Source organism: Vidua chalybeata, chromosome 5 (assembly GCF_026979565.1).
Source record: "Vidua chalybeata isolate OUT-0048 chromosome 5, bVidCha1 merged haplotype, whole genome shotgun sequence".
NCBI lineage: Eukaryota > Metazoa > Chordata > Aves > Passeriformes > Viduidae > Vidua > Vidua chalybeata.
The window spans coordinates 68,380,439-68,404,225 of NC_071534.1; the positions used below are offsets into that span (position 1 = coordinate 68,380,439).

General features: G+C 47.0%; 2 protein-coding genes and 1 long non-coding RNA gene across 3 annotated transcripts in view; 2 read left to right on the top strand and 1 right to left on the bottom strand.

Moving 5' to 3' along the window:
- ITIH5 (inter-alpha-trypsin inhibitor heavy chain 5) overlaps positions 1 to 6,618 on the top strand; it is a 44,102-nt gene extending 37,484 nt beyond the window's left edge. The window contains exons 11-14 of the mRNA XM_053943522.1: positions 126 to 176; positions 1,228 to 1,344; positions 2,601 to 2,978; positions 3,963 to 6,618. Of these exons, the coding sequence (XP_053799497.1) occupies positions 126 to 176; positions 1,228 to 1,344; positions 2,601 to 2,978; positions 3,963 to 4,261 (845 nt within the window). The 3' untranslated portion in view covers positions 4,262 to 6,618. The remainder of the gene's footprint in view (positions 1 to 125; positions 177 to 1,227; positions 1,345 to 2,600; positions 2,979 to 3,962) is intronic.
- A 2,259-nt stretch (positions 6,619 to 8,877) lies between these two features.
- Positions 8,878 to 23,787, bottom strand: part of LOC128788465 (store-operated calcium entry regulator STIMATE-like) — a 29,507-nt gene continuing 14,597 nt past the window's right edge. The window contains exons 5-8 of the mRNA XM_053943533.1: positions 17,606 to 17,718; positions 16,441 to 16,524; positions 15,318 to 15,434; positions 8,878 to 9,502 (exon numbers count right to left, since the gene is read on the bottom strand). Of these exons, the coding sequence (XP_053799508.1) occupies positions 9,389 to 9,502; positions 15,318 to 15,434; positions 16,441 to 16,524; positions 17,606 to 17,718 (428 nt within the window). The 3' untranslated portion in view covers positions 8,878 to 9,388. The remainder of the gene's footprint in view (positions 9,503 to 15,317; positions 15,435 to 16,440; positions 16,525 to 17,605; positions 17,719 to 23,787) is intronic.
- On the top strand, positions 11,510 to 12,157 carry LOC128788466 (uncharacterized). Its single transcript, XR_008431102.1, has 3 exons — positions 11,510 to 11,660; positions 11,742 to 11,799; positions 11,872 to 12,157. It is a non-coding gene; the product is annotated as an uncharacterized LOC128788466 (long non-coding RNA).

Sequence of the window (23,787 nt, forward strand, 5' to 3'; positions counted from 1 at the left end):
AACTTAAAGTGGCTACAGGAATAGATGACATAATATCTTGAATAATATCTGGGGAACATTATTGTAATGTATCTCTTTTTGCTGCTCAGTAAGTAATTGTAACAGCCTTCCTTCCCCCCTTCTAGGTATACGCAGAGGGCAAGATAAACAGAGAATTAAAATCTCCAAAACTTCAGGTCAGTGCCTGTTTTCATGCCTTTCATAATGCAAATAATAGTGACCGATTTATGGAAACCTCAGATGCATATCACTGTGGTATAACCATCCAAGTGACCAGCCAAAATTCTGTTTGTCAGACCTACAGAGTAGGGAGGAAAATGAAAACAAAACCAAAGTACAGAGAGGATCAGTAATGAGAGGGATGTGAGCGAGGCAGATGATCCATAACTCTTGATCCTCATGTTTGAGACTTCTGCAGGTTAGGGGAGAAGAGAAACACATTCTCTCTGTACTAAAAATAGTGAAAAAACCTTTTTAAAATAATAAGGCTGAAATATAAAAGAAGTTGTTGAAGAAGGAAAAAAGAGAAAATTCTATAGTATTTTACAATTTCCCTGTTAGTCTTGTACCTTTACTTAACTTTTCATACATTAAACACTGAAGAGTAAGTCCAGATGAAAAACTCTGACTTGAATTTCTCTTGATAGGGTCAATTTTACCTTAGAAACTAGCATTTTTGGCTTGCCTTACTAATGGCAGCTGTCTGATAGTTGATGATAGGTCAAGGATTGTTGAAAAATTAAGATTGTGGGATCAACAGCTGCTGTTGACTGCTCCAATCTCATACTGAGGGCCAGGAGGGGTCAGTGTGAGGTGGAGCCATGCAGCAGCCCTTAGTCAGAAAGTACATTTCTGTGTTCTGTGAGGGATGTAGCTTGCCAAGAAAGAATGGAGGAGTTCAAAACACCTACATGATAATTCCCATAAATCACCAAAATTATATTCCGGGAAGAAAATATCCTGATTTTTATCTAGACTTTTTTGGGTTTCGAGTTGTCGTTGAAAACCCAACCTCTTCTGTGAGAAAAACAAAACAATCTTGGCGAAAAACAAAACAAAACTTGGCATTTCCTGGCAAACTCCATCTGACCCTCTAAAAACAACAAACCAGCAGGACTTAGAAAAAACAGAGACAAACACACTTTAAACAGCAGCTTTGTTGCAATTTTGGGCACTGCAGTTTTGTGCGAGCCTCTCCCATTTATCTCTTGTTCCGTGTCTTCTCAGCGGATGGGGACCCTCACTTCGTCATTGATTTTCCCTCCAGCAAGTTCTCTGTCTGCTTCAATATTGATGGAGAACCAGGAGACATTCTCCGGCTGGTCTCTGATCACAAGGAATCTGGTGAGCAGCCAAGTCAAGCAGTTTCTTGTGGAGGAAAATCAAAGTGTAAGGCCAGCCCTGCAGCAGACCAGGCACCAAGGTGGTGCCTCACAGGCAAGAAAGTGATAGGAAAATTAGAAAGTTTCTTCTATGGTTCAACTTCACCCAGTTAAAAAAGTCACAGCTTGCAAATAAAAGTTTTGGACTCACCAAAATTGCTCTGCTGTGGGTATTTCCCTGTTTACTCATAGCAGTACTTGGTTTAGGACAGAGCAAAGTCAGGCTCACCAAGCACCATAGCTCTTTTAATAGAGAAACCATCCAGCTGGCTAGAGAGTCATGCCAGTCTTGAGAAAACCCACATGATTCAGGATCTGCTTTACCCAAGCCAATCTGAGCCAAAGTGTGGTCTGATCCCATCTGGAATTCTAAGCAGGGCAGCAATAAGCAGATTATGTCCTGCTCAGGGCAACAGTGGGAGAAAGGGGTGTCAAAACCAGAGACAATTCACAGGCTTGTTTTACAAAACCCCACAAAAAAGTTGTAAGGATTCTGCTCTGTGTGGCAGTGGTCTTAGCCCCCATATTTCTGTGTTCATGTCTGCCTTAGTAAAATGCAGCTCCAGGCAATGTTTCCCTTCAACTTCTTTCACAGACTGTGCTACTGCTTGAATGATTTTGTGGCTCAAATGCAGAATGAGCTTGAGGAAAACAGACTCTGTAGCACGAGAACCTTGAATCTTTGAAGACAGAAATAAGAGATCACATCAGGAGTAATGGGATATGGAGACATTCATCTCAGTGTCAATGGCTTGGGTTAGCAACAGGCCTCCTCCTTAATTGTCACTCTTCAGTGGGTCTTCAGAGGCTTGTGGGAAGTGAGTCACTGTCTTATGGACAATAGGTCACAACAAGTATTAAAATGACTGGGAATCTTACTGTGGACATTTAGGCTTTAATTGACTCAGTAGGATCCGCACCTTAGAATATTTGAAAGTGGTTCTTTTTGTGGCACTGTGTACGCTGTGATTAATGGGACTGGGGGCACCTGCCTGCAGAGAAGGCCAGTAATTCTGAGCTTGGGTAAATTTATGTGCTCTGTATGAGGTCATAATTCCATAACAGACTGATTATACTCGTTTGATTACTGGTAAGTGAAATAATTGAGCACGAGGTGGCGAGCCTGCATGTCCTCAGTCACAAGGCTTGTGTCATTGAGCTCAGACTGTTCCGTGATCCTGGGCTCCAGCTTTCATTTCCTGATTGTTTTCCTGCAAGGTGTAACCGTGAATGGGCAATTAATTGGAGCTCCCGCACCACCCAACGGCCACAAGAAGCATCGGACTTACTTCAGCACCATCACCATCCTCAACAATAAGCCAGAGAGGTCTTACCTGGAGATCACACCCAAGAGGGTCATCCTGGATGATGGGGAAAGGCTTGTCCTGTCCTGTGGCCGGAGTGCTGTCGTGAGGAGCAGGAGCCTGGAGGTGTCCATCTCTGCCTACTCCAACATCACCGTGACCATCCGGGACTCCATCAGCTTCGTCATCCTCATCCACCACTACAAGAAGCCAGCCCCACACCAGAGGAATCACCTGGGGTTCTACATCTCCAACAGTAAAGGCCTCTCTTCTGACTCCCACGGGCTACTGGGTAGGTGGCAGGTTCTCAGGTTCAGAGCTGAATAAAAAATGGTATTTCTGAGCAGAGACAGGAGGGAAGGAGCAAGGCAGGTGGGGATTAAGCTCCCAGGTGAGACTTTCACATCCTCTCTCAAACAACTTTTTTCTTTCTAGTACCTCCAACTCCTCTCTTGTCTTTTCCTGTAGGAGCTCTCTCGCTATCCCAGCTGTGCCTGGTTTTCACATTTCCACTCTTTTAATGATTGTTCAATACAGTTACTATTAGAATACACGTGCTTGATGCTCCCAGGTATGGAGACAGAAACCAAATCTTCCACAAGAACTTTTTGTGGCCCCTTTCTTTCAAATGTGAAATGAAAGTAGAGCCGCCCCTGCCTTTTGAAGGATCTAGGCTTTATGTAAGATCAGCTGATGGCCAGATGGTTGTGTTCTTTCAGCCAATGAGACGTATCGATGTTTTTGGTCATGTACAGGTGCAGAACTCTAAAACTTCTGCCATAGTTTCTGTGAAACAGGTGAAACAGGAGATGATCCGTAGGAGTGGGGTTTTGGACTCAGGCCACTCTCATGGACAAACCTCTAAATCCACACTTAGGTTTGGCCTAGAAGAACTTTCTCCCAGGAAGGCAAGGGAACAGAACTTGAATCTTCAGGCCTAGGACTTTTTGCTTGCTGATGGACATTGTGTGGGTTATTAACATCTAGTAACCATGTCCCACAGAAGAGAACTTACTACTGGCAGCTAAAAAACCTCTTTAAGTCTTTAGTGACCCATGGAAAAAAATAGGGTTTTATTCTAACCTCTTTGTTTGCAGGATTTAGAAATGAATCACAGGAAGAAGATTTATCCTGCTCTTGCAGAGAAGCCCTTTACAGATCCGTAAGCTGAGAATCCTCAAATGCATCCTACCAAAAAAACACAAACAAACCACAACAATTTATAAACAGGCACAAATCAGCCAGTCATGGACTCTTGTTTTATCTTGCCTTTCAGGTCAGTTCTTGAATCATGAAGTTAAGCTCCTTCAGGAATCCCTGAACACGAGTCGTCGGGAGGTTGGGCAGAACCAAACGGAGGCGTTGAAGGCAAACCCTACAAACACCCTGAAGGTGAAGGAGCGGCTGGTTCCTGTCGTGTGGAAGCAGAGGAGGATCTACAATGGCCAGCAGGAAGTTGACTGCTGGTTTGCCAAAAACAACGCGGACAAACTGATCGATGGGAGCTATAAGGACTATCTGGCTTCTCATCCCTTTGACACGGGGACCAGCTTTGGGACAGTTAACAGCCTTTAAGACTGGTCACAGCAATGCATTGCAGCAGCACGTGTGACAGCAGGTCCCTTCTGAAGCCTTTACTAGGCAATTTATGAGTATTTCTTTTTGGTGCCAAAGAAACCAAGGACTGTGTCCTTGGAAATCAGCTGTCTCTCTGTCATGCTAACTGAACATTCATGAAATTCCTGAAGAAAAAGAAGGCTGGGGGAAAGGACGTGGTTAAAGGCATGATGGATGCTCTCTCAGTGGGAAGGGAGGGAGAAATAAGCCAGTGAACAATGCAGAGGCTGCTGGCCTTAAAATAAACCCATGCAGGGATCTGTGCAATACCCTCTGGGGCTGGTGAGTCACCCCATGAAAGGCAGATCATACAGAACAGTGCCTGTTGAGGTGATAGGCTTTGCAAAGAAGTGACTTGGAGCACCTGCTCCAACCTTGGGCCATGGGGAAAGGAGAGAAAGACAAAAAGAGAGAGGAGAGATGTGGATGGATATTCATCTGCAGTGACCCATTAGCATAAAAAAAAAATTAAACCTTAAACCAACAGGCCACAGGAGGGTATTGCTTTCCTGGTTAGTGGGATGAGGTCTGGATTTGCCACTAAACATGATGTTCCCTGAATCACTAGAAACCCTTAAAACAGTGGTGAAAACCTTGATGGGGGTTTATTGCTGTCTTGGTGCACAGCCCGTGTGCTTAAAAAGCACCTCTGGTCCTCAGCAGCAGCAGGAGTGGTGCAGGCTCCCATTCCTTGGCGCAATTAATTCAACACAAGTCACTTTAAATAACATTGCAAGGGTTAGTGATTTTTTGAGTCTTGACTCCCTCAGGAAGAAACAAAGTTCCACCATGAGCTTCCAACAGATCTGCCGTGTCCTTGAGGATCACACCCCTTCTGCTCAGCAAAGATTAAAATTTCCTAAGGGATGACAAACCAGAACCCACGACAGCTTGTGAGCCTACAAAGAAGCCTCTTGAATTTTGACTAGACGACTCTAGCTGCTTTTGTAATCAGGGAGGAAGTCTTTATTTATTCCAAATTGTCAAAAAACTTTCATCCTGACTTCCCCTGGCTTCTTCTCCTTCCTTACACTGCAGGAATTTGTGCGCAGCAGGAATTTGGCAGCAGGAGGTTACAGAAGGGTCTGCCAGCCACCCCCACTGCAGGTGGTGCTGCAAACCCAAAACTGCAAGGCTGTGATGTGTTTTAAAGTGAGGCATCACTGAGCAATGCTATAGATCAGCCACAGGGGAGTTTTAGCAAAGAACTTGTCCAAAGGGGACTTGACAACCACAAAGACATTTACATGGCAAGGCCAAACTTGAGCTCATGAACACTCTGCCTTTCCAGAATTGAAAAGGAGGGAGGCTGGGTGTGGAAGCATCTCCAGGAATTAAATTATGTCCATGTGTTAGGAGAAAACAGTTGCCAGGGACCTACAGAAATAGGTTCAATCTTGCCTGATTTTTTTCCTATTTAACAATTAAATCATATTGTTGCTGTTGGAGCTCCAGCTGCTGGGGATGGGGTGGTGATTTTCCAGTTGCTTGATCAGCTCGTTAGTGCTGCAAGCACCGTGGCAGCAGAGCAGGTGGCAAGCATGGTTTCTTTACTCACACCATGTGCTGCCTGGAAGAGGGAAACAGCCAAAAGCAACCAGCAAGATTTAACTGCACTCTGGAAGATCCTTACAGAGAGCTCAGTTAGCACAAAACTCATGCCAAGGCTCGTACTTTGGAACAGAACATAAAGAAGAAACTACTGCTTTGGGCTGTGCTATCTCAAGAAATAGCTCTCCTTGTGAGGGAGGGCTGAAGGCAAGACCTTCAGCACAGTCCTGAGTGTGGAATAATAACAGAGGTTTAATGCTCTGCAGTTTGCTTGTGGGCCAGGAAGGGATGAGGAAGAACAGCTGTGAAGTTGACTTCTCTGCCCAAGAAGAGAGTAGGAAGATCACCCACAGCCCACATCCAAACCACCTCCCCTTTCACTGGCAGGCAGCAAACGGGAAAGTGGCAGAGGACTTCTGGACACCCCAGGGTTTGGCAGGTGTTTCCAAACTGTCCTTAGTGAAACCTCCCCTCTCCTCCCACACTGTGCTGTCCACGTGTATTGCTAAGGGGAGGGACTGGCTTAGGCTCTCCCCTCATCTCCTCTGTATATAGATATGTATATAATACATATAAACACACACCTACTGCTAATGATTCAGGTGCATCATTGCTCCTCTTTCTCCTCCTCCAGCCAAGGAAACACATTTCTTTCAGGGCCTGAAGATAACAAGGATCAAGTCCAATGAAGCACCTGGAGCAATATACTCAAGGTATCCTTAAGGCTCCAGTTATCCATTTCACAATAAATATTTTACAGTGAACGCTGCAGTGAAGCTTTCATTTGGCAAAGATAAAAACAAGCTTTGAAGTTGTGTGTGTTTTATGCTGCTGGACAGGCTCACGTTACCAGATGACTGAAAGAACCACTCACGAGTTAACAATAAGTTGGGAACCAAAGGAATTTCAGTGGAAAATTAAAGGTCACTGATGTTCTTTAGTCTCTATGCACTTGGTAGGAGGCAAGAGCAGACCCTAGGGTTCTACTCCCACATTGAAATGAGAGTTTAACCACAGACTTTAAATATAGTAGAATAGGACATGGGAAAACAGTTTGTGCTCCTGCTGCCCCAAGAGCAAAGGCAGGTCATGGACTGTAAATTTCAATTATTTTCATCTCTGAAGTGGGTATCACAACACTTCCCTCTCTCACGAGGGGGAATATGTTCAGGCTTGATTCTCACAGCCCTTCATGCTGTCCCAGAGAGCTCCCAGACCTCTCTGCAGTTATTGCAGTGAAGATGCATTTGTTCTCATCTCCAAGAGTGTCACAGAGCACTTGGATTCACGGAGATGTGTCCAGTGATTGCACATTGCTCAGACAGCTCAGGAATGAGGCTGAGCACTCACTCTGGAGTGCAATGGAAACAATTGCATGGCACCATTTCAGAGTTGGGAGCATGGCTGCTGAAACAGCACTGGCTACACAAGGATTGAGAGGGAGAACCTTCCCCCACATTTTACTTCTCCTGCTATTGCCAGTCGTGAACCTTTTCTTAGCCTGAGCTAAGAGCCAAAATGAAGATCACGTCACTCACAGTCCAGTTTAGAACAAGGACATTGCTTTGGCCAAATTTGCACTCCTCACCCACTGCAGGATGGCACTGTGCAGCCCACAGCAAGAACAAAAGTCCAAAACACCAGTATTCCTCAAAACAGGGAGCAAGTTTTTAAGAAGGAAGCTGTTTTAATCTATCTCCAGTCAAAACCTTGCACAGCACAGGACTTATTCCAACCCTTACCAGTGCAGAACCACCCAGACAAGCAAAAGTTGTGTTGTGAAACCGACTGCACTGAGCAATATAAATAATCCATTCAGAGAGCTGTATGCCATGTGTTCCAAAAGCCTTTTGATGTGCCAGCAGAAGTAGGATTTTGACCCTTCATTAAGGAAGAAAAACAAAAAAGGACTTAATTTCCAGAAAAACAGTTTAAAGCTGCACAGCTGCAAGTGTAGCCAAGCGTGTCTAGTTCACTGAGGGGCATCCGAGACTTTGATTTGCATCTAAGGCTTCAAACCACTTTGAAGTCAGGAGAAAAACAACAAACCAAACCCCCCCCCCCCAAAAAAAAATAAAACCACCAAATTTCTTAGCATGCTCCAAGCTCAGCCTTTGCATCTAAATCCATCCAAGTTAGAAAATCCAAATCCTTTAATTTTTACTCCTTAATAAGGGCTGTTTTCTTGGGAAAAATACAAGGAAAAAAAAAAAAAAAAAAAAAAAGATCGTTCCCATCCATCACTTAAGGGGAGTTGTCTTGCAAGAAGCAAAGCCTGGCTATGGCTCCACTAGGGATAGCAGCCCTGTGGATCCTGGATCCCTGCTCCAAGGACTGTCCCCCCCATTTGGACTCTGGCTGAGTCTCTCCACAGCTGTGTCCCTGCATCCAGCCTGGGAGTGGGGTGGTGCAGCTGCTCTGTGCTCGCTCTCCCCAGGACAGCTGCAAAGTGTTTTGCATTTTTGTGTTTATAGACAAATACAGCGTGCTAAGAGGAAAGCAAACAGGGCAAAGCCCTGCACTTCACACTTGGAGCAGACAGTGCCAGGCCTGGGGTGACCCAGAGTCTTTTCCAGCAGCAGTATTACCCCAGGTCCTTCCTTACCCCCAAAACAGGGCCAGCTGATGGGGCTTTCAGGTACAGTTTGAATCAGGTCCTGCAGACATTTCAGTTGTTTGTTTTAAATTAAGTAAAAGGCAAGCTGTCAACTTCCAGTAAACACTCCCTTGGAAGGTGCTGACCGGGATCCATCTCGGAGTCTGTTCTGGAACACAGCACAGGCTGATGCTGCAGCATCAGGGCTCTGCACCAAAGCAGCTCCTACAACTCAACCACAGAAACCAAGCTCTGTGGCTCAAGCTCTTCATCTTTAGGTTTACCAGGACAGCCCTGCTGCAGAAACACAATCTTGCCTGGTCAGGAAAGATTTCAACAGCTGCCCTTCCTCCCTTCCACAGCGTTAGGGTCATGCAGAACATTAAGCACATGAAGGCACTTAATCTATGAAGCAATTTTAGGTCAAATATTTATTGGATTCCTTATAAAACAGTAAAAAGAATCAGATCCACTGGGACAAGCTTCCCAATTCAAGACATTTAAATACATACTGCAAACCATTTCTTTTGAGCATTGTGCATATAAAAGTGTCACAGTTCAGGTAGTACAGAATAGAGCCTTTTTTTTTTTTCTTTTTCTATTAAAAAAACAGAGAATATTTTAATTTCAGTCTCTAGCCCTGACAAAAGGAAAAAAAAGTCACACCCAGTTGTCCAGCCAGGGAAAATACATCCCTGTATCCCCAACCTCAGTGTGCCTGCGTGTGGGGCAGACAGGTAAAGCAGATACCGCTCAAGCCTGTATAGGATGCACAGACAGCATCCACAGGACAACTGCAGGATAGGTCTAAGATGAGGCAGGCAAAAGGGTCTCTGTAGATCCACAAGGGTCACCCAGTATTCCCCACCCTGCCCTTCCTTGGCCAGCTCAAGGATCACAGTGCTGCTCCTTCCTCCACCTCCCTTGTCCCGCTGTTGTCAGATGACCACTTGATAGCTGGGCTGCTTCATCTTCTGGTTGGTTCCCCAGAGTCCTGAAGTATCCTGGTCGCTTTCAGACTGATCAAAATCCATGTCTGGAGAGAGCAATACCTAGAAAGGAGAACAGACAGATGCTGATGGAGTCAAAGGTCTCAGAGCTTCTCAATACTGCTTGCTGAACGAGTCAAGCATTCCTATAGAGGTGTCTGCTGCCAGATCCAATCCTCTCTGGCAGATGGGTAAGGCTTCAAGGTCATCTAGACCATCTATCCAACAACAGCCAAACAGATTTAGGCACAGGCACCACGACCATCTGGTGTCCCAGTGCCCTTCCTTGAGAGCAGAACGGGCAGCTGAAGGCTCTGATCCCCATGGGACAGAAGTCACACATGGATTTTCAGGCCTAGCTGAAGCCTCAGTGGACACATACAGAAATGAGGCCACATATTTTGTGAACAGCTGTACCACATGTAGACCTTTTCCCAGGCCCTCAGCTGTTTGTCACCTCCACAGCTCAGCCAGAAGGGCAAGCAGGGCTACAGGCTCTGCTTCAGCCATGGAGCCAGCTCAGGAGTGCTGTCCTAGCCTGGCAGCATCTCATTTCTGCCTGACACAGCAGCTCCTGGCTCAGTCTGAGCTGTGGGAGCCTAAGCAGAGCACTGACACCTCTCATGGTGTTTGAGGTAAAAAAGCACATTTTTTTTCTTGCTGGAGGACCCAAAGGAACCCCTACACACTCAGTAGTTAACTCCACACCTGAGCATACCATGGGCTACTCTAAACTGGCTGCCATCAGCCTGGAGTATTTGCAAGATGCAGACGGAGCCCCATGTGGGCATTTTTCAGCCACATCCTCTGGAAGAGGAAAAAGGCTGGATTTTATCCAGGAGATGGCTGCACTGACTGCAGAAGAGCTGAAACCCAATGCCAGCCAGCCAGCAGTGTGCATGGATAATATTAATGGCTGGGCAGGTTAGAATCATTGAATCCTCAAGGTTGGAAAAGACCTCCCAGGCTGAGTCCAACCATTACCTCAGCACTGCCAGGTTCACCACTAAACCTAAACGTCCCTGAGCACCACATCTACATGTTTTTTTCAACACTTCCAGGGATGGTGATTCCTCCATTTCTCTGGGCAGCCTGTGCCAGTGCCTGACCAGCCTTTCAGTAAATATATTTTCCTTAATATCCAATCTAAACCTCCTCTGGTGCAACTTGGGGCCATTCCCTCTTGTCCTGTTCGTGTTACCTGGGAGAAGAGACTGATCCCCACCTGGCTACAACCTCCTTTCAGGGAGTTGTAGAGAGGAATAAAGTCACACCTGAGCCTCCTTTTCTCCTGCATCCCCAGTTCCCTCAGCTGCTCCTCATCAGGGCTCCAGACCAGGCTGTTTGCTCCACCCTATCCTACCCCCATTTCCCCAAACACCCACATCTGGGCAAGAGAAGCAGCACTGTCACTGTGAAGTCTCCCTGTGCCTGACTCAGCAGCCTTCCAGCTCAAAGGGATGGCTGGTGGACTTTCAGCCCAGTGCTCACACACAGAACATTCCCAACATTCCAGAGCTCAGGATTCCTTGGGCAAAACCAGGAGCAGGGGGAATTACTCCTATCTCTATCTCCACACACAGCTGTGAATTAACATGCCCTCCACTTGTCAGCACTCAGGCAGCACCACAGGGCCAGTCACCACAGCAACAAAACCACTGAACAGGAAAAACACGACTCCAGTGAGTCAGTGACTTCAAAGCAGCAGAAGAGCCACAGGGGAAGATTTCCTGCTCCCCACCCTCACACACACCCCAGCCCTCCATCCAGGGCTGTTCTCTTCACAGTCATTCCCCCGAAGGACAGCAGCAGAGCAGATTAAGCTCTCTTGTCCCCATCATTGGTCTCACAGATTTTTTTTTTTTTTTTTTTTGGTTCAGGACACACATTGGAAAGTTTCCATCTCTCTCACATGAAGATTTCCTCTGTTTATCACATTGGTATTGTGATGCTGTTGGACCTGAAGAAATGTGTGTGCAATTACTCACAGGCAGCATTGTGAACTCACTGAGCTCTGACAGGCTGCAACAGACTGCTTGTGGGGCCTGTTGAACTGGTGATTTGGGTGCCTTTCAGCTGAAAACTCAAATCCCCTTGCAGCCAAGCAGGGGTGGTGCCACAGTGCTGTGCATCCAGACCCATCCAAGCTGCTACCTGCCCAACACACACGTCACAGAATTCACAGAATGACTGGGTTGGAAGAGACCTTCAAGATCATCAGGTCCAACCCATGCCCCAACACCTCACTTATGGGAAGCTACACGAGCAACAGTCCCCCAGTAACCTTTCCACAATTCCCCAGGAAGCAGCACCAAGAGAGAGCACCTCACTGCCATGACAGCCACAGAACACACCCTCAGGTATCACTTGCAAGCCCAACTCTAATTTGGGAGTTTTCAGAACAACCTGGACAAGGCTCTTTTTCCCTGCAGATGCATCCAGGTCAGGATCACAGCGGGCTGGTGGCACAGCTGGGAGTGGGACACGGTTTCCCAGCCCTGGGACAATGTGCTGCTGTCTCACTCAGCAGTCCTCAAACACCTCTCACATCCCACATCATGATTTGCCACAAGTCAGGAGGACTGTGAGGTGGGGACAGTTTCCTTCCTGAAGCACCTCTGTGTCCACCTTCATTTATCTTCCCTGTAAGGACCTGGCACCTGAGTTCACCACGAGTTTGAGTTAATTAAAAATCAAAAAATCAAAAATAAAATTGTTTCTCAGCAAATCCAACTTGCTCTTGGACTTTCTAAGTGTTTCAACACTTCTAAATAAGCAGCACTGTATTGGTGTCTATCAACATCTTCATCTAGTGAATGCCAAAATACAGAGTTCCTTATGAAGGGAATTTGGACAGGTGGTGAACTCCATCCTGACAAAAGGTAGGCCCTCATGCTATATATTAACTTTCCTTCCAGCCTCACAGTAGCCTCTAATTTCACCTTAATTTTTCTCACAAGTACCACTGTTACTGGACTTTTTGCTTTCAAGGTTGTCTCTAAAAACTTAAGCCTTCAGGAAAGGAACAGAAACTTATCCACCCCCCTGGGGAAAAAAAAAAAACAACTGAAAAAAAGATCAAATAAAACATTATTAAAACTGACTTGTTTTCTTGAGTGGAGGAAACAAAGAAATCACTGATCATTGGGAGTTACAAGGGCAAGGGAAAAGAGCCTTGGGTCAAGGGCAGGACACATACAAAGCAAAAATAAGGGCCTTGCTGATGAATTATTTTCCCCAGGCTGAACAGCACTGGATGTAAACTGGCATTCAAGTGATCCTTTTCTATCCCACAAGAGGGGAAAAATATTACTCCATGAACATTTACAAGGCAGGGCAGGAGACTGAATCAACACAAAGCTTAAGACTGACATGGAAGGAAAGAAGGGTGGAATTCTTCCAACCATGAGAGGGAGTTTGTCCCTTTCAGGGATTCAGTGTAAAAGAAGTAGCAAGAGCTCATCCTCTGGTTCACCAAAGGAGATTTAAAGCCCACAGGAGGCTGCCACTTCCTTGGCTGCAGGCACAGAGTCAGTGACACCGGCAGCAGGATTGCTGTTGCTGGGTTTCTTCTTGCTGCCCAGCTGCTCTACCAAGCCAAGGGCAGAGCTGAGGTTTCCTGCTGCCCCCGGAGAAAGCACAGAGCGTGGCCTTGTAACAGGTTAACTCCAGCCCACTCCTTCCATTCTCCTTCCTATCGCTCCCCCTCCTTTTCCAAAGACAAACTGCTGGTTCATGTGAACATAATGACACTCCATTGGCGAGATAGGCAGAGGGGTGAAATTCAAGTCGGCAGTGAGATGGGGAGCTGGTGGCGCCTGCAGCGAGACAGCCCTGATGAACCCTGATAAACCTGTGGGACACATTAGCTCTGCCCTGCACTCCTCAGCCCCCCTTCCTCCTCCACTGGGCAGCAGGGAAACGTGAAATTCCCCCACTTGAACAGGTGATTAGCAGCAACAAGCCCAGCAAATGCTCGTTTTCTGCTTTTGAGACTAAATTCCAGTCAATCCAGCTGTAGAGCTCAGCCAGTCAACATGATCTTTAGTTCACAGCTTAAGCTGACACCTGAAGCATGAGCTTAAGGCTATTCCTGAAGGCCCAGTGCCAAGAAAGAGTTGGAAAACAGGTCACCCACTTCTGTATTTCTTCATAAGCATCCTCTCTGCCCAAAATATCTGTCAGGCCAGAGGCACAGGAACATGTCCGAGCATAAAGGAGGCAATCGCTGTAGACTGCTCAGAGAAACCAGTGCCCTTGGTAGCTCCACTGCAGTGATGGATCAGAGGGTTTCAGGATGAAGAGATTACCTGCACATTGTTGAATTTTTGCTGAAGTCTTCAGAGAAAAGCAGTCAGGTACTTGGAAGGAGAGAAACCTTTGACAGAAAGTGGCAGGTTGTGGGAAATGCTTCCACCACTTTAAACTTCCTGCCTGTTGACCTGCCAGAAGAGGCTTTCTTAGCATCTGGAAATTAGCAGGTATTGTTCCTTCAGCTTATCCAAAACTGAGCCAGAGGTCACAAAACACTTGCAGTGCTCCAGTGGAACTAGGCAGAGGTGCAGCTCCATCTCCACAGAGGAGCAGTACCTGTGACACCAGCTGTGACACATCCACGGCAGCCACCACCTGTGAGCCTGGATGCTGCAAGGTTTGGTTCCAAAAGCTGTGAAGGAGATCTTTATCTCAAACAGAGATGTCACCTCCTCAGCTCTGCCTCTGAGCTGGTGTAATTCTAACTGAGCTTGGGCCTTCAGGAACACATCCAGTGAGCAGGGCAGGGCTTGACCAGCAGGGACCTCGCCAGAGCTGCTTATCCAGAGGCAGGGCCAGCAGGAGTGACCCTCTTGTCTCAACAGCTGCTCCCATCTGCCTGCCCTCCCTGCCAGAGCCAGGATTCCTCTGACACTGCACGAGCAGTGGCCACTTCCCCACTGCACCCCCGGGACACAGAAGCCTTGGCTGCTGTGCAGGCTGCCAAGCACACACTGTTAAAACATTACCACCTCTGTGCGTGCTGCAATGTCACCAGTGATGGGCCATCCCATCTATCAGCACAAGAGCTGAGTTACTCCTTATGAAAGAACTCTCAGAGAGCAAGAGCTATTTCTGTTCATCCTGAACTCCTCAGCAGAAGCTCCTCCAGGAGCCAGGCTGTGATTGCCAGAAATTATCTTATCTTGGTAAGTCTCACCAGTGAGCTGCAGGATATCAGCAGTTGTACAGAGAACGCACTAAAACCAGGCCTGGGTGCCTCCAGAAGGAAGGGAATTCCTCCCAGGGACCAAGACTGTGGACTCTGCCCAAAGGTCAGTGAGAAGCAGACACCACCTACCCAATAAAGCACACATGATTAAGAAGAACAAAGTCTGCTGGAACTGCAGCATTTCCTCCCCCACCAAAACTTTTAGTCTGTCGGGCTCCGACTACACAAAACACAGCCTCCTCCAGCTAAGGGACAATAATCTGGTTGAAAAAATACCAAATGCTGACAAAAATAGGATTCCCAGCTAAGCCTTGTCCTCTAAAAGGGATGCTAACAATTAGAGAGAGGAAAGTAAGCTCTACCCAGCCAAAATTAATTACAATTAAACATAGCAAAGCTCAGAGGGGCAGTTTTAGCCTGCTCACACAGATCAGTGCAGAAGCCAGCTCATCTCTCCAAGATATTGTCATCATTCAGGGCAGTATTTCAGCAACACTTCCTGTGCTGTGACACTGCTCATGGTTTGAGCGAGTTTGACTTTGCAGGGTGATCACCCACATTCATGAAGCACCACCCCAGGTCCAGGCAATGATGTTCTGTTACAGGGTTGTGGTAACCATCCCACAAATTTGCATCTTGGTCTGAAACACAAGTTTGTATCCCTGGTCTTACCTGAGATTCCTCAGTCCTCCTGGCCCGAGGAGTTTCTGTCGATCCACTGATGTCTAGGGTATCCTTCTGCTTGTATTTCCTCATGATCAAGCTGTCCACAACCCAGAACATAATGGCCTTGGGGAGAAAGAAGTTACATCAACACATTGCAGAGACCAAAATGCAGAGTTATTCAATCACAGATATTTCTTCTCCTCTTGGGTTCTCCAGACATCCAGCCTTGATCAACCTCGTATCTAAATCAGCCCTGCATCAATTGTGTCCATGGGGACTGGATCAGTCAAATTCCTTAAGTCCCTTCTTACACAAGTCCTATTCTTTCCAGAGTTGTTGAAGACCCAGATTAAATAAAATCACAATAGGCCAAGTTTCCACCAGAACATAACCACTGAAAACAAAACCACCATCCAAAGTTTATCTGCCTGAACCAGTCCCTGGTCAGTTCTTTGAGGACCAGAATCTTCTTTCCAATGTGGAAATGCAGCCTGGGAAGGTGGAGAGAGGCAGATCAATCCAACTTTGCCAGTGCTGCATCCATTGAAATGTGCATGGGATGAGCTGAAAGCGAGTTCAACTCTCTGCTTGTCCAGGGAGCATCTGAGTGTTAACACCTGGTTCCCACTTCCCACCTTAGCAGGAACTGAACAGCAACTCAAGGATTGCCCAGAATCAGGGGAACCAGGAAAGAGCTGAGCTTTCAGGAGGTTTTATCAAACTAGTTTTGAGAAGAACAGTTCTGGGTAACCTTGAGCACCTTCTCTTGCTGCAATACAATCTGACATGCAGCCAAATTACTGGATTGTCAAGGTCACGAGCCATCCTATAGGACATTAAAGTGTTTTGGGCATCCCATGCTGTTGAGATGAGCTCTCACCTAAGGAGACCCAGCTTTATTTCAAGGGGTGAAGAGCCAGCCCCACAGCAGCTCAGAGAAAGGGATGGGAATTGGGAACAGAGACTGTGGCAGTGACAGATTTGTGACAAGATAGATTTCTTCACACACCCCTCCACCCTGTCCCAGGCACTTCAAGGCTGCCCACAGCCAGTCCCTGGGCACACTCCCATGAGGCTGTACTGTAATGTCCAAACCAGCCCACCCAGCACCTGCAGAGGCACCACTTACATTGACTACGAAAGGCACAACAAACATCACCAGGACGAGCTCCAGCTGAGGGTTTGGGATGTAACCCAGGAGGATCTGCTGCAGCTGCAGAGGAGAAAACATTTAGAACACTTAACATCATTTAGAACACTTTAGTATTATTTGAACAGCTCTGTTGCAAGATCTTTGATGAAAACTGCTTGTCTTCTTACATGAGCAGCCAGAGCTCTGCAGCCTGTGCTTCAACCCAGCCCTTAGAAGATTACACAGGATATTCCCTTAGCCCAGCTGCCAAACACAAGATTTTGTACAGAAACAAGTCTTTCAATGTAACTATCCATGACAACAGCTGGTGGGACTTCCCTTGGCTCCCTGGAGCTCATCTGCAGAACAAGGACACCAGCCACAAACAGTAATCACGGAGAGGAATCCAGCAGCATCTCTGGATCTGGATTTGTGCTGCTGAAGTTGTTCACATCCAAGTGTCAGCACTGTGGGCTACTGGGTTTGAAAGACAACCCTTGAAGAGGTAAGTGCTCCCAGACTGCTGGAGATAACTCCTCAGTTACACACGGTGCCTGGTACCTCAGAGCCTGCTGAAAGAGGACTCCAAGCTGGAGTTACCCCTTACTCTCAGAATTAGGTTTTTATACCCATCACACCTACCTGCCAACAGATAAGTGGCTGAAAGCCCCACAGGTTATTATTTTTATGTTTTTAAAGATAAACTTCTGATCAACACAATTAACATTGCTGGCACACAGAAGCAGCTGAGCAGGAAAAGACAACACACTACTTGGATAGCACTTTCCAAATTAATCTCTAATCCCCTGGTTTAAGCACAGGATCACGAAACACCAACATGGACTGACTTGACAGAATAACATAGAAATTCTCTGGCAGAACTGAAGGAGCTCAGCTGCCAGCCCAGCCCATTTTAGCCTTCCAAGAACAGGAAAGAAAATTAAAGCATCATCTTATTCCATTAGCTTTTGACTAGCAAGATAATGCACCAAAAGCCAAACCATTATGAAATTCATGTTTCCCAAATTTAAGTAATAGCTAATGATTACAGAGTGATGTCAATAAGTGTGAGGATTAAAGGCCCTCAATAATGAGAACCATGAATCAGGCAAAACTGACAAAAAGAAACCACAACAGCTACAGCTAGAGAAATACTGCTTACCTTTGTCCAACCAGGGATAAGCAGGACAAGGCTAATCACAGTCTTCTCAAAAACCATTATCAGCAAGTAGAGGATACACTGGCCAATCCAGGCAGCAGCTTGTGGAGGGTCACCTGGAAAAGCAGAATATTAAATCTGGGACAGAGGACAGGAGGAGAGAACCTTGCAGAAAAGTTGCCTCATGCTTGACCCTCCTCTCTACAAGGACCTGCACACTCTTCTATAAAATAAACACAAATCATTAAAAATATAATCTGCAATGTGCTCCCTGCCAAGCCTTACCCACACAGTTACCAGGAACAGTTTGAAAATTTCAAGTCACCATTTTCACTACAAGCAGTGTAACTTGTCAGGCCTGAACAGAATTATTTCATTGTGCTGATGAAGTGAAGGGCTGGTTATGTGACACTGTCTGAGCAAGAGACAGGGGCTCCATCACGCCAGGTTTTAAAGCAATTCACTCAAAAAGAATCAATGCTAATTAAATATGAATGTTTCCAACGGGGTGCTCACCAAGAAATAAGGAAAAGCATATTTGTATTGTTAACAACAATAATGGTTCTGTATCAATTACATGTGCTTGCTTCAGCCCTCTGTGAGCACCCTCCAGCTGATTATCACCTCCCCTGGCTCACCAGAATATCTCAGGTCTGCAAAACTGAGCTACTGTATCCGGCTCAGGAAAGCTGCAGCATTTCCTCTTACCACTTAAAGACAAAGATAACCTCTGGCAACACTTGTTCCCAGCATAATCCGCCCAGAATTTGGAATTCCATCCATGCAAGGGAACCTGTGCAGTTGGCACTGACAGATGCCAACCCTCGATGTGGTCAGATGGCAGCAGGCTGGGAGCCCTGCTTCACTTTTGTCCACTTTTCCCCACATTTCAGCACAATTCTGTCGAGATGTGGCAGGGGAGACAACACCAGCAGTCTGCAAAGGCACATTTATCCACACCAATAAAAACCTCTGGCCACAAAAACCAGCAGCACATGCTGGGATTTGGTAAGAGCTGGTGTCCAACCAAGCCCTAGCTCTGTGGGCATCGGCTTCCCAGAAAGTGCAAAACAGGTCTTCAGGTACATTTGTCCTTATTCTGTCATTTGTTAGCAACATACCAAAACACCTGCCTTGTTCCAAAGCTACAGCTAAAAAGTAGAGGCATTCTGGTAGTGCCCAAGGTAGGATCACCTCATGCCCCAAATTCTTAATTGCTCAAACCATGACTGAGAAGGAAGCAAAGAAGAGGAGAGGGAAGGACCGGGAAGCCGAGGGTGCAGGGATGAGGAGAGCAAGCAGAGAGAGCCAAACCAGCAGGAACTGCGTGGAGGGAGGGCAGGAAGAGGGAGCCAGGAAGGTTATGTGGAAGCACACCCAGCAGAGCCTGTGGAGGATTTTGGAGAGAGGAATCTCTGCTCCCTGGCAGGCAAGAGCTTAATGGGTGGTCTGTGAGGAGATGGGAGCAGTGTTAGAGGCAGCTGGAAGCCACAGGCTGGTGTCAGAGAGGCTTTGATCCTCCTAAAAGCCTCTCCCAATAGATTAGGATGCCTGCCTACCTTTGGCACGCACGTTGGGTTTAGTGAAACTTTTTGCCCCATACCCCAAAACAAACCAATTCTCCCAGAAACCCCCACATTATCACCACCCATCAGAGCTCCGAGTACAAACAACACAGGAAAACAAACACATCCGTTGTATCATTCCTGCATTTGAACTCTTTCCCTTCTGCTCTGTGTTGTCAGCTGTGCTCTGTCCCCCGTGGAGGGACAGGACTAAAGCCACAGCACCCTTTGTGAATCTGCTCTCTGTGACAGCACTTCCCTCTGTCACTTCAGCTTGCCCAAAAAGCAGCAGCAGGTTTGAGATCTCTCCCAAACACCTGCCCCCTTGCAGGGACAGGTCACTACCATTCACCACCACAACCATGGCCTGTGTTTCTTTGTTCTGCATTCTGTGCACTGGACAGCTCAAGGCAGGTTTTGGCTCACCAGGCCAAAGAAAAGAAAGGAGAAATTAATATTCTCCTTCACCCTGAAGGATGCACCCACTGAATTTTGACTGCTCTCCTCCAGCAGCATTCCTAATTTTGCTGGGGAAGTTTTTCCCAGCAAATCTTCCTTGGAACAGCCCAGGAACCACTGGAGCCTGTGGCAACCACACACAGACCCAAGGAAAGACAACCTGCTTCTTAACCCACCCTAGGCATGAATTGCCTGGGTATTCAGGACTTAACTTCCTCACCCAGCAGGGAGATCAGAGGGTGTTTCTACTGTTATTTTTTACTGCATCCTCATCTCCCAAGGACAGGAGGCTGCTCTGTACCAAAATGATTCAAGATGAAGGTGAAAACAAAAGAGCAGCATGGCCTTAAGGGCTGCAAAGGTGACTTAGAGACAGCAGCTCATTTCCACTTCACCAAGGAATGCAGCTGTCTGCTTCTCACCTCAGCAGGTGTGGAGTCATCCAGGGACCCCTGATCCACCCCAGTGTCCATCATCCACCACCTAACACCACTAATTCACCTAACTCTGGCCAACACCAGGAAGCTTCAAGTCAACATTTTCTGGAACCTCATCAGGGAAGCTTTATGGTCTCTAGACAAAAATTTGTCCTATCTCCTTCCACAGTAGGGAAAGGCTGGAATACTGGAGCTGAGCTCATTAAGTGCTGCTTTCCTACAGAAAGGTGGTCAGAGGCATCCTCAGATTCAGCCTAATGTCTTCGGTGGCTCAAGAGCTGCCCAGAGGTGCCCTGCTCTGTGAACAGGGAAGGATTCTTCTTACAGGAAGCGTTTCTATACATAAATCTTGAGGAGAGCCCATAAGATTTTCAGCCACACCACGCTGCCAGCCAGCAAAAACTAATCTCCTACCTGGAGGCTAAAAAAAAAAAAATTAGAATAAAATAGAGGTTCTCCTCTTTCCTCCAAGGAAAGGAAAACTCTGAACACAGCAGGGTGGGGGATTGGTCTGAATGGCCTTTGCAGCCTCCACATCACACCTGTTGGGTGATTTTATGTATCACACTCTCTCTGAGCCCTTCCAGTTTCTTGTCCCTGGTTCTAGCTGGGAGGTAACCCAGGACATCTCAGCTCTACCACACTGAGCCTACCACAAACCTCTAGCTTAGAGAACAGCCTCTGCTAAAACCTTCCTGCAGCCATCTCCCATCCTCGCAGAAATGTATATCCTCCCTCACCCCAAAGGATGCAGCCACTGAATTTTGACTGCTCTCCTCCAGCAGCATTCCTAGTGCTCCCCACCACCAGCAAAACTTCCTTGGAGCAGCCCAAGAACCACTGGAGCCCGTGGCAACCTCACACAAATGTGTCTCAAGTTCCACTGGTGCGTGGGAGCCCAACTGCTGGGGAGCCAGAGCAGCAGTGCCTGAGGTGTCTGGGCTGTTACCACACAACAGGATTAGTTTTAATCCAGGCTGCCTAATGCACCAAGCTGTCAGCACAGCCCACATGTTACAGCTTAATTTACAGTCTTCTGGGGACTTGTGTGCACAGAGCAGGTAGGAAAAAAGCTCAAATCACAGCCAAAGTGGAGGGTTCTGGGGGTTTGAGGAAAGGCAAGTATTTGAAAGCACTGGAAGTTGTACTGGGTGACAAGGTGGGGGTAGGAAAAGTCAATAAAAACTTCTTAGGAGACACACAAATAGTACCTCCAAAACCAAGGGATCTAATTACCTGTGCCAAGCACAGAGGGTAGGAAATAGCAGTAAACTCTGAATTGTGTGAAATGCTCACTTGAAGGGCAAAACCAGGTTTCTAGAGATGGGAATGTGATGCATCAGAGCAGCCAAGTGGACACCCCAGACCCTCTGGCATTTTCTGCACCTGAACTAAAATGACTGAATCATAGAATGGTGTGGGTTGGAAGGGACCCCATGAGCAGGGACACCTCCCACTAGACCAGGCTGTTCAAAACCCATCCAACCTGGCCTTGAACACTTCCAGGGATGGGGCATTCCCAGCTCCCCTGGACAACCTGTCACACTGCTGAACTACAGAAAAGTGAGTGCACAGTTGGAATCTGTCCCCAATGTGCAGTGTCACACCACTGCTCTGGATCTTTGGTCCCTGTGGATGTTCAAACTGCAGGGAACAATTCAGGAGGCTCAGAGGCTGCACCCCTGCTCAGAACAAGGGACCCAACCACACACTCAGTCCCTGAGCAGGACCTTCAGCCCTTTCCTCACTTTTCCCCCCTGGCCCTAGGGGTGGAAAAGCCCAGCAGGCTGAGGACAGGAGAGCCCCTCAGGTTAGAGCTATTTCCAGCAGTATTTCCTCAAGCATTAGCAGCCAGTTCCCTTGACTGCTCCAGGACATGGGAATATTTGTTATGGAAATTTTGTATAACATCACCACGGGGCCAAAAGCAGCCTACACAGGTCCTCAGTTAAACTCAGCAGCTGGCACAGAGCATATTCTCTTAGAACTAAATTTGACCAGCAGAGTTCAACAGGCCACTAAACAGACTTTGAAGGCCTCCAAGCAAGATGCCTTTCCATTTCCAGACACTGAACAAGCACAAAGCATCAGGCTTAGATAGCCAGTGACCACAGCTACAAGTCAACATCCAGATGGGCAGCCAGAGGGACATTTTCCACCGAGAACACTTTTCCTCCCCCTCATTTCTTAATGCTCCTCCAGAAAAATTTACTTGCACATTGCAGGAAATCTCTCTCTCAATGCAAATTCATCGCATTTGCTTATTTAAAAGAAAATACTGGGGTATTTCTAAAGTAATCCTGGAGAATTACTGAACACAATTAAAATGTCAGGGCACTGCAGCCATACAAAGGTGTTCTCTAGGGAGCTGCTCATTGCCATGGAGAGGGAGAAGAGAGCTGGACCAGTTTGGAGATGAGGCACGAAGTTCAGTCAGGCTTGATCTGCACACCCTGACTGGAGCCAGCACATCCCCTGCTCAGTCTGTCCCAGCCCAACAGCACCTCCAAGAACTTGGGTATCCATCTCCCACACCTTTTGAAGCTTTAACTCTGCTTTGTTCTCCTCCCTGTGATGGTTCCCTACATGGACAGCTCCTGTAACCATGACTTGCTACAGCAATGGTGTGTTTGTGGAATTTCACAGAATCATCACAGAATGGTTTGGGTTGGAACGGACCTTAAAAATATCACCTAGTTCCAACCCCCCTGCCATGGGAGTTTCTCAGGGTCCCATCCAACCTGGCTTTCAACACCTCCAGGGGTAAGAGTTTGTTAGCTCTGAGTAGGTGTAAGGCAACCCTCACTCCCCAAAGCCCACCTGTGCCAAGAACACGCTTCCCCAGTCTTTGATCTTAGCAGCCAGGCATCCTGAGAAGAGACAGCACTTTCCAAAATGCAGTTTCCTGTGCTTAGAGGCAATTCAGAGAGTAATCAAGAGCTTTTGGGCAAAAGATGGAGGAACATAAGCAAACAGGAGCCTTTGATTCCTCACTAGCTGTAGAACAGCTCATTCCTGGCTGCAGCAGGGTTTGGCCATGAGCTCAGGCACAAAAGAGGCTGATCTCAGAATGCCTGTTCCTGGGTTTTTTGAAATATGGAAATAATTGATTTTTCTAAACAATTCTGGACAGCTGGATGCTTAAAATAGCAGCATAGATTTAAGGGCTTTCCCTCCTCTTTACTTTACTTCCCCATTAATGCAGCTATTGCAGCTGCACAGGGGGAGCCAGCCAGGACTGTGGAGGCAGGAGAAGCAACCACAGAGCAGGAGGAACTGCTGCAGCCCACACAACTGACAAAAGGACAACTGCAGTGCTTTGCATCAGCAGCAGGGCCGCTGGAAGGACACAGCTGTGACAGATTTATATTTTTTCCCCTCCAAGTTGGTGCAGGAAGATGGGTACTGGCTCTACTGGACCAAACCACAACTCTTCTGCTCTGATGGCTGGAGCAATGGCATTGACTGCTGTTTGCAACATGGATTTTATGCTCCCCTGGTTTTCCCCTCTGCAGGACTTAGGTTGCTTCCCTCAATTCTCCTGAGGAGCAAAAGTCTGGTACAGCAATTAGCCCAGAAAATGAATCATATTCCTGGAGCCTGCATCAAACTGTACAAAGTTTACAAGCGTCTTCCCAACTGTTTTGGAAGTTACTTAATACCAGAGATGAGGATGGGAGTGTTTTCCTTCCCCAGCCCTGCCACAGGATTGCCTTGGACATGT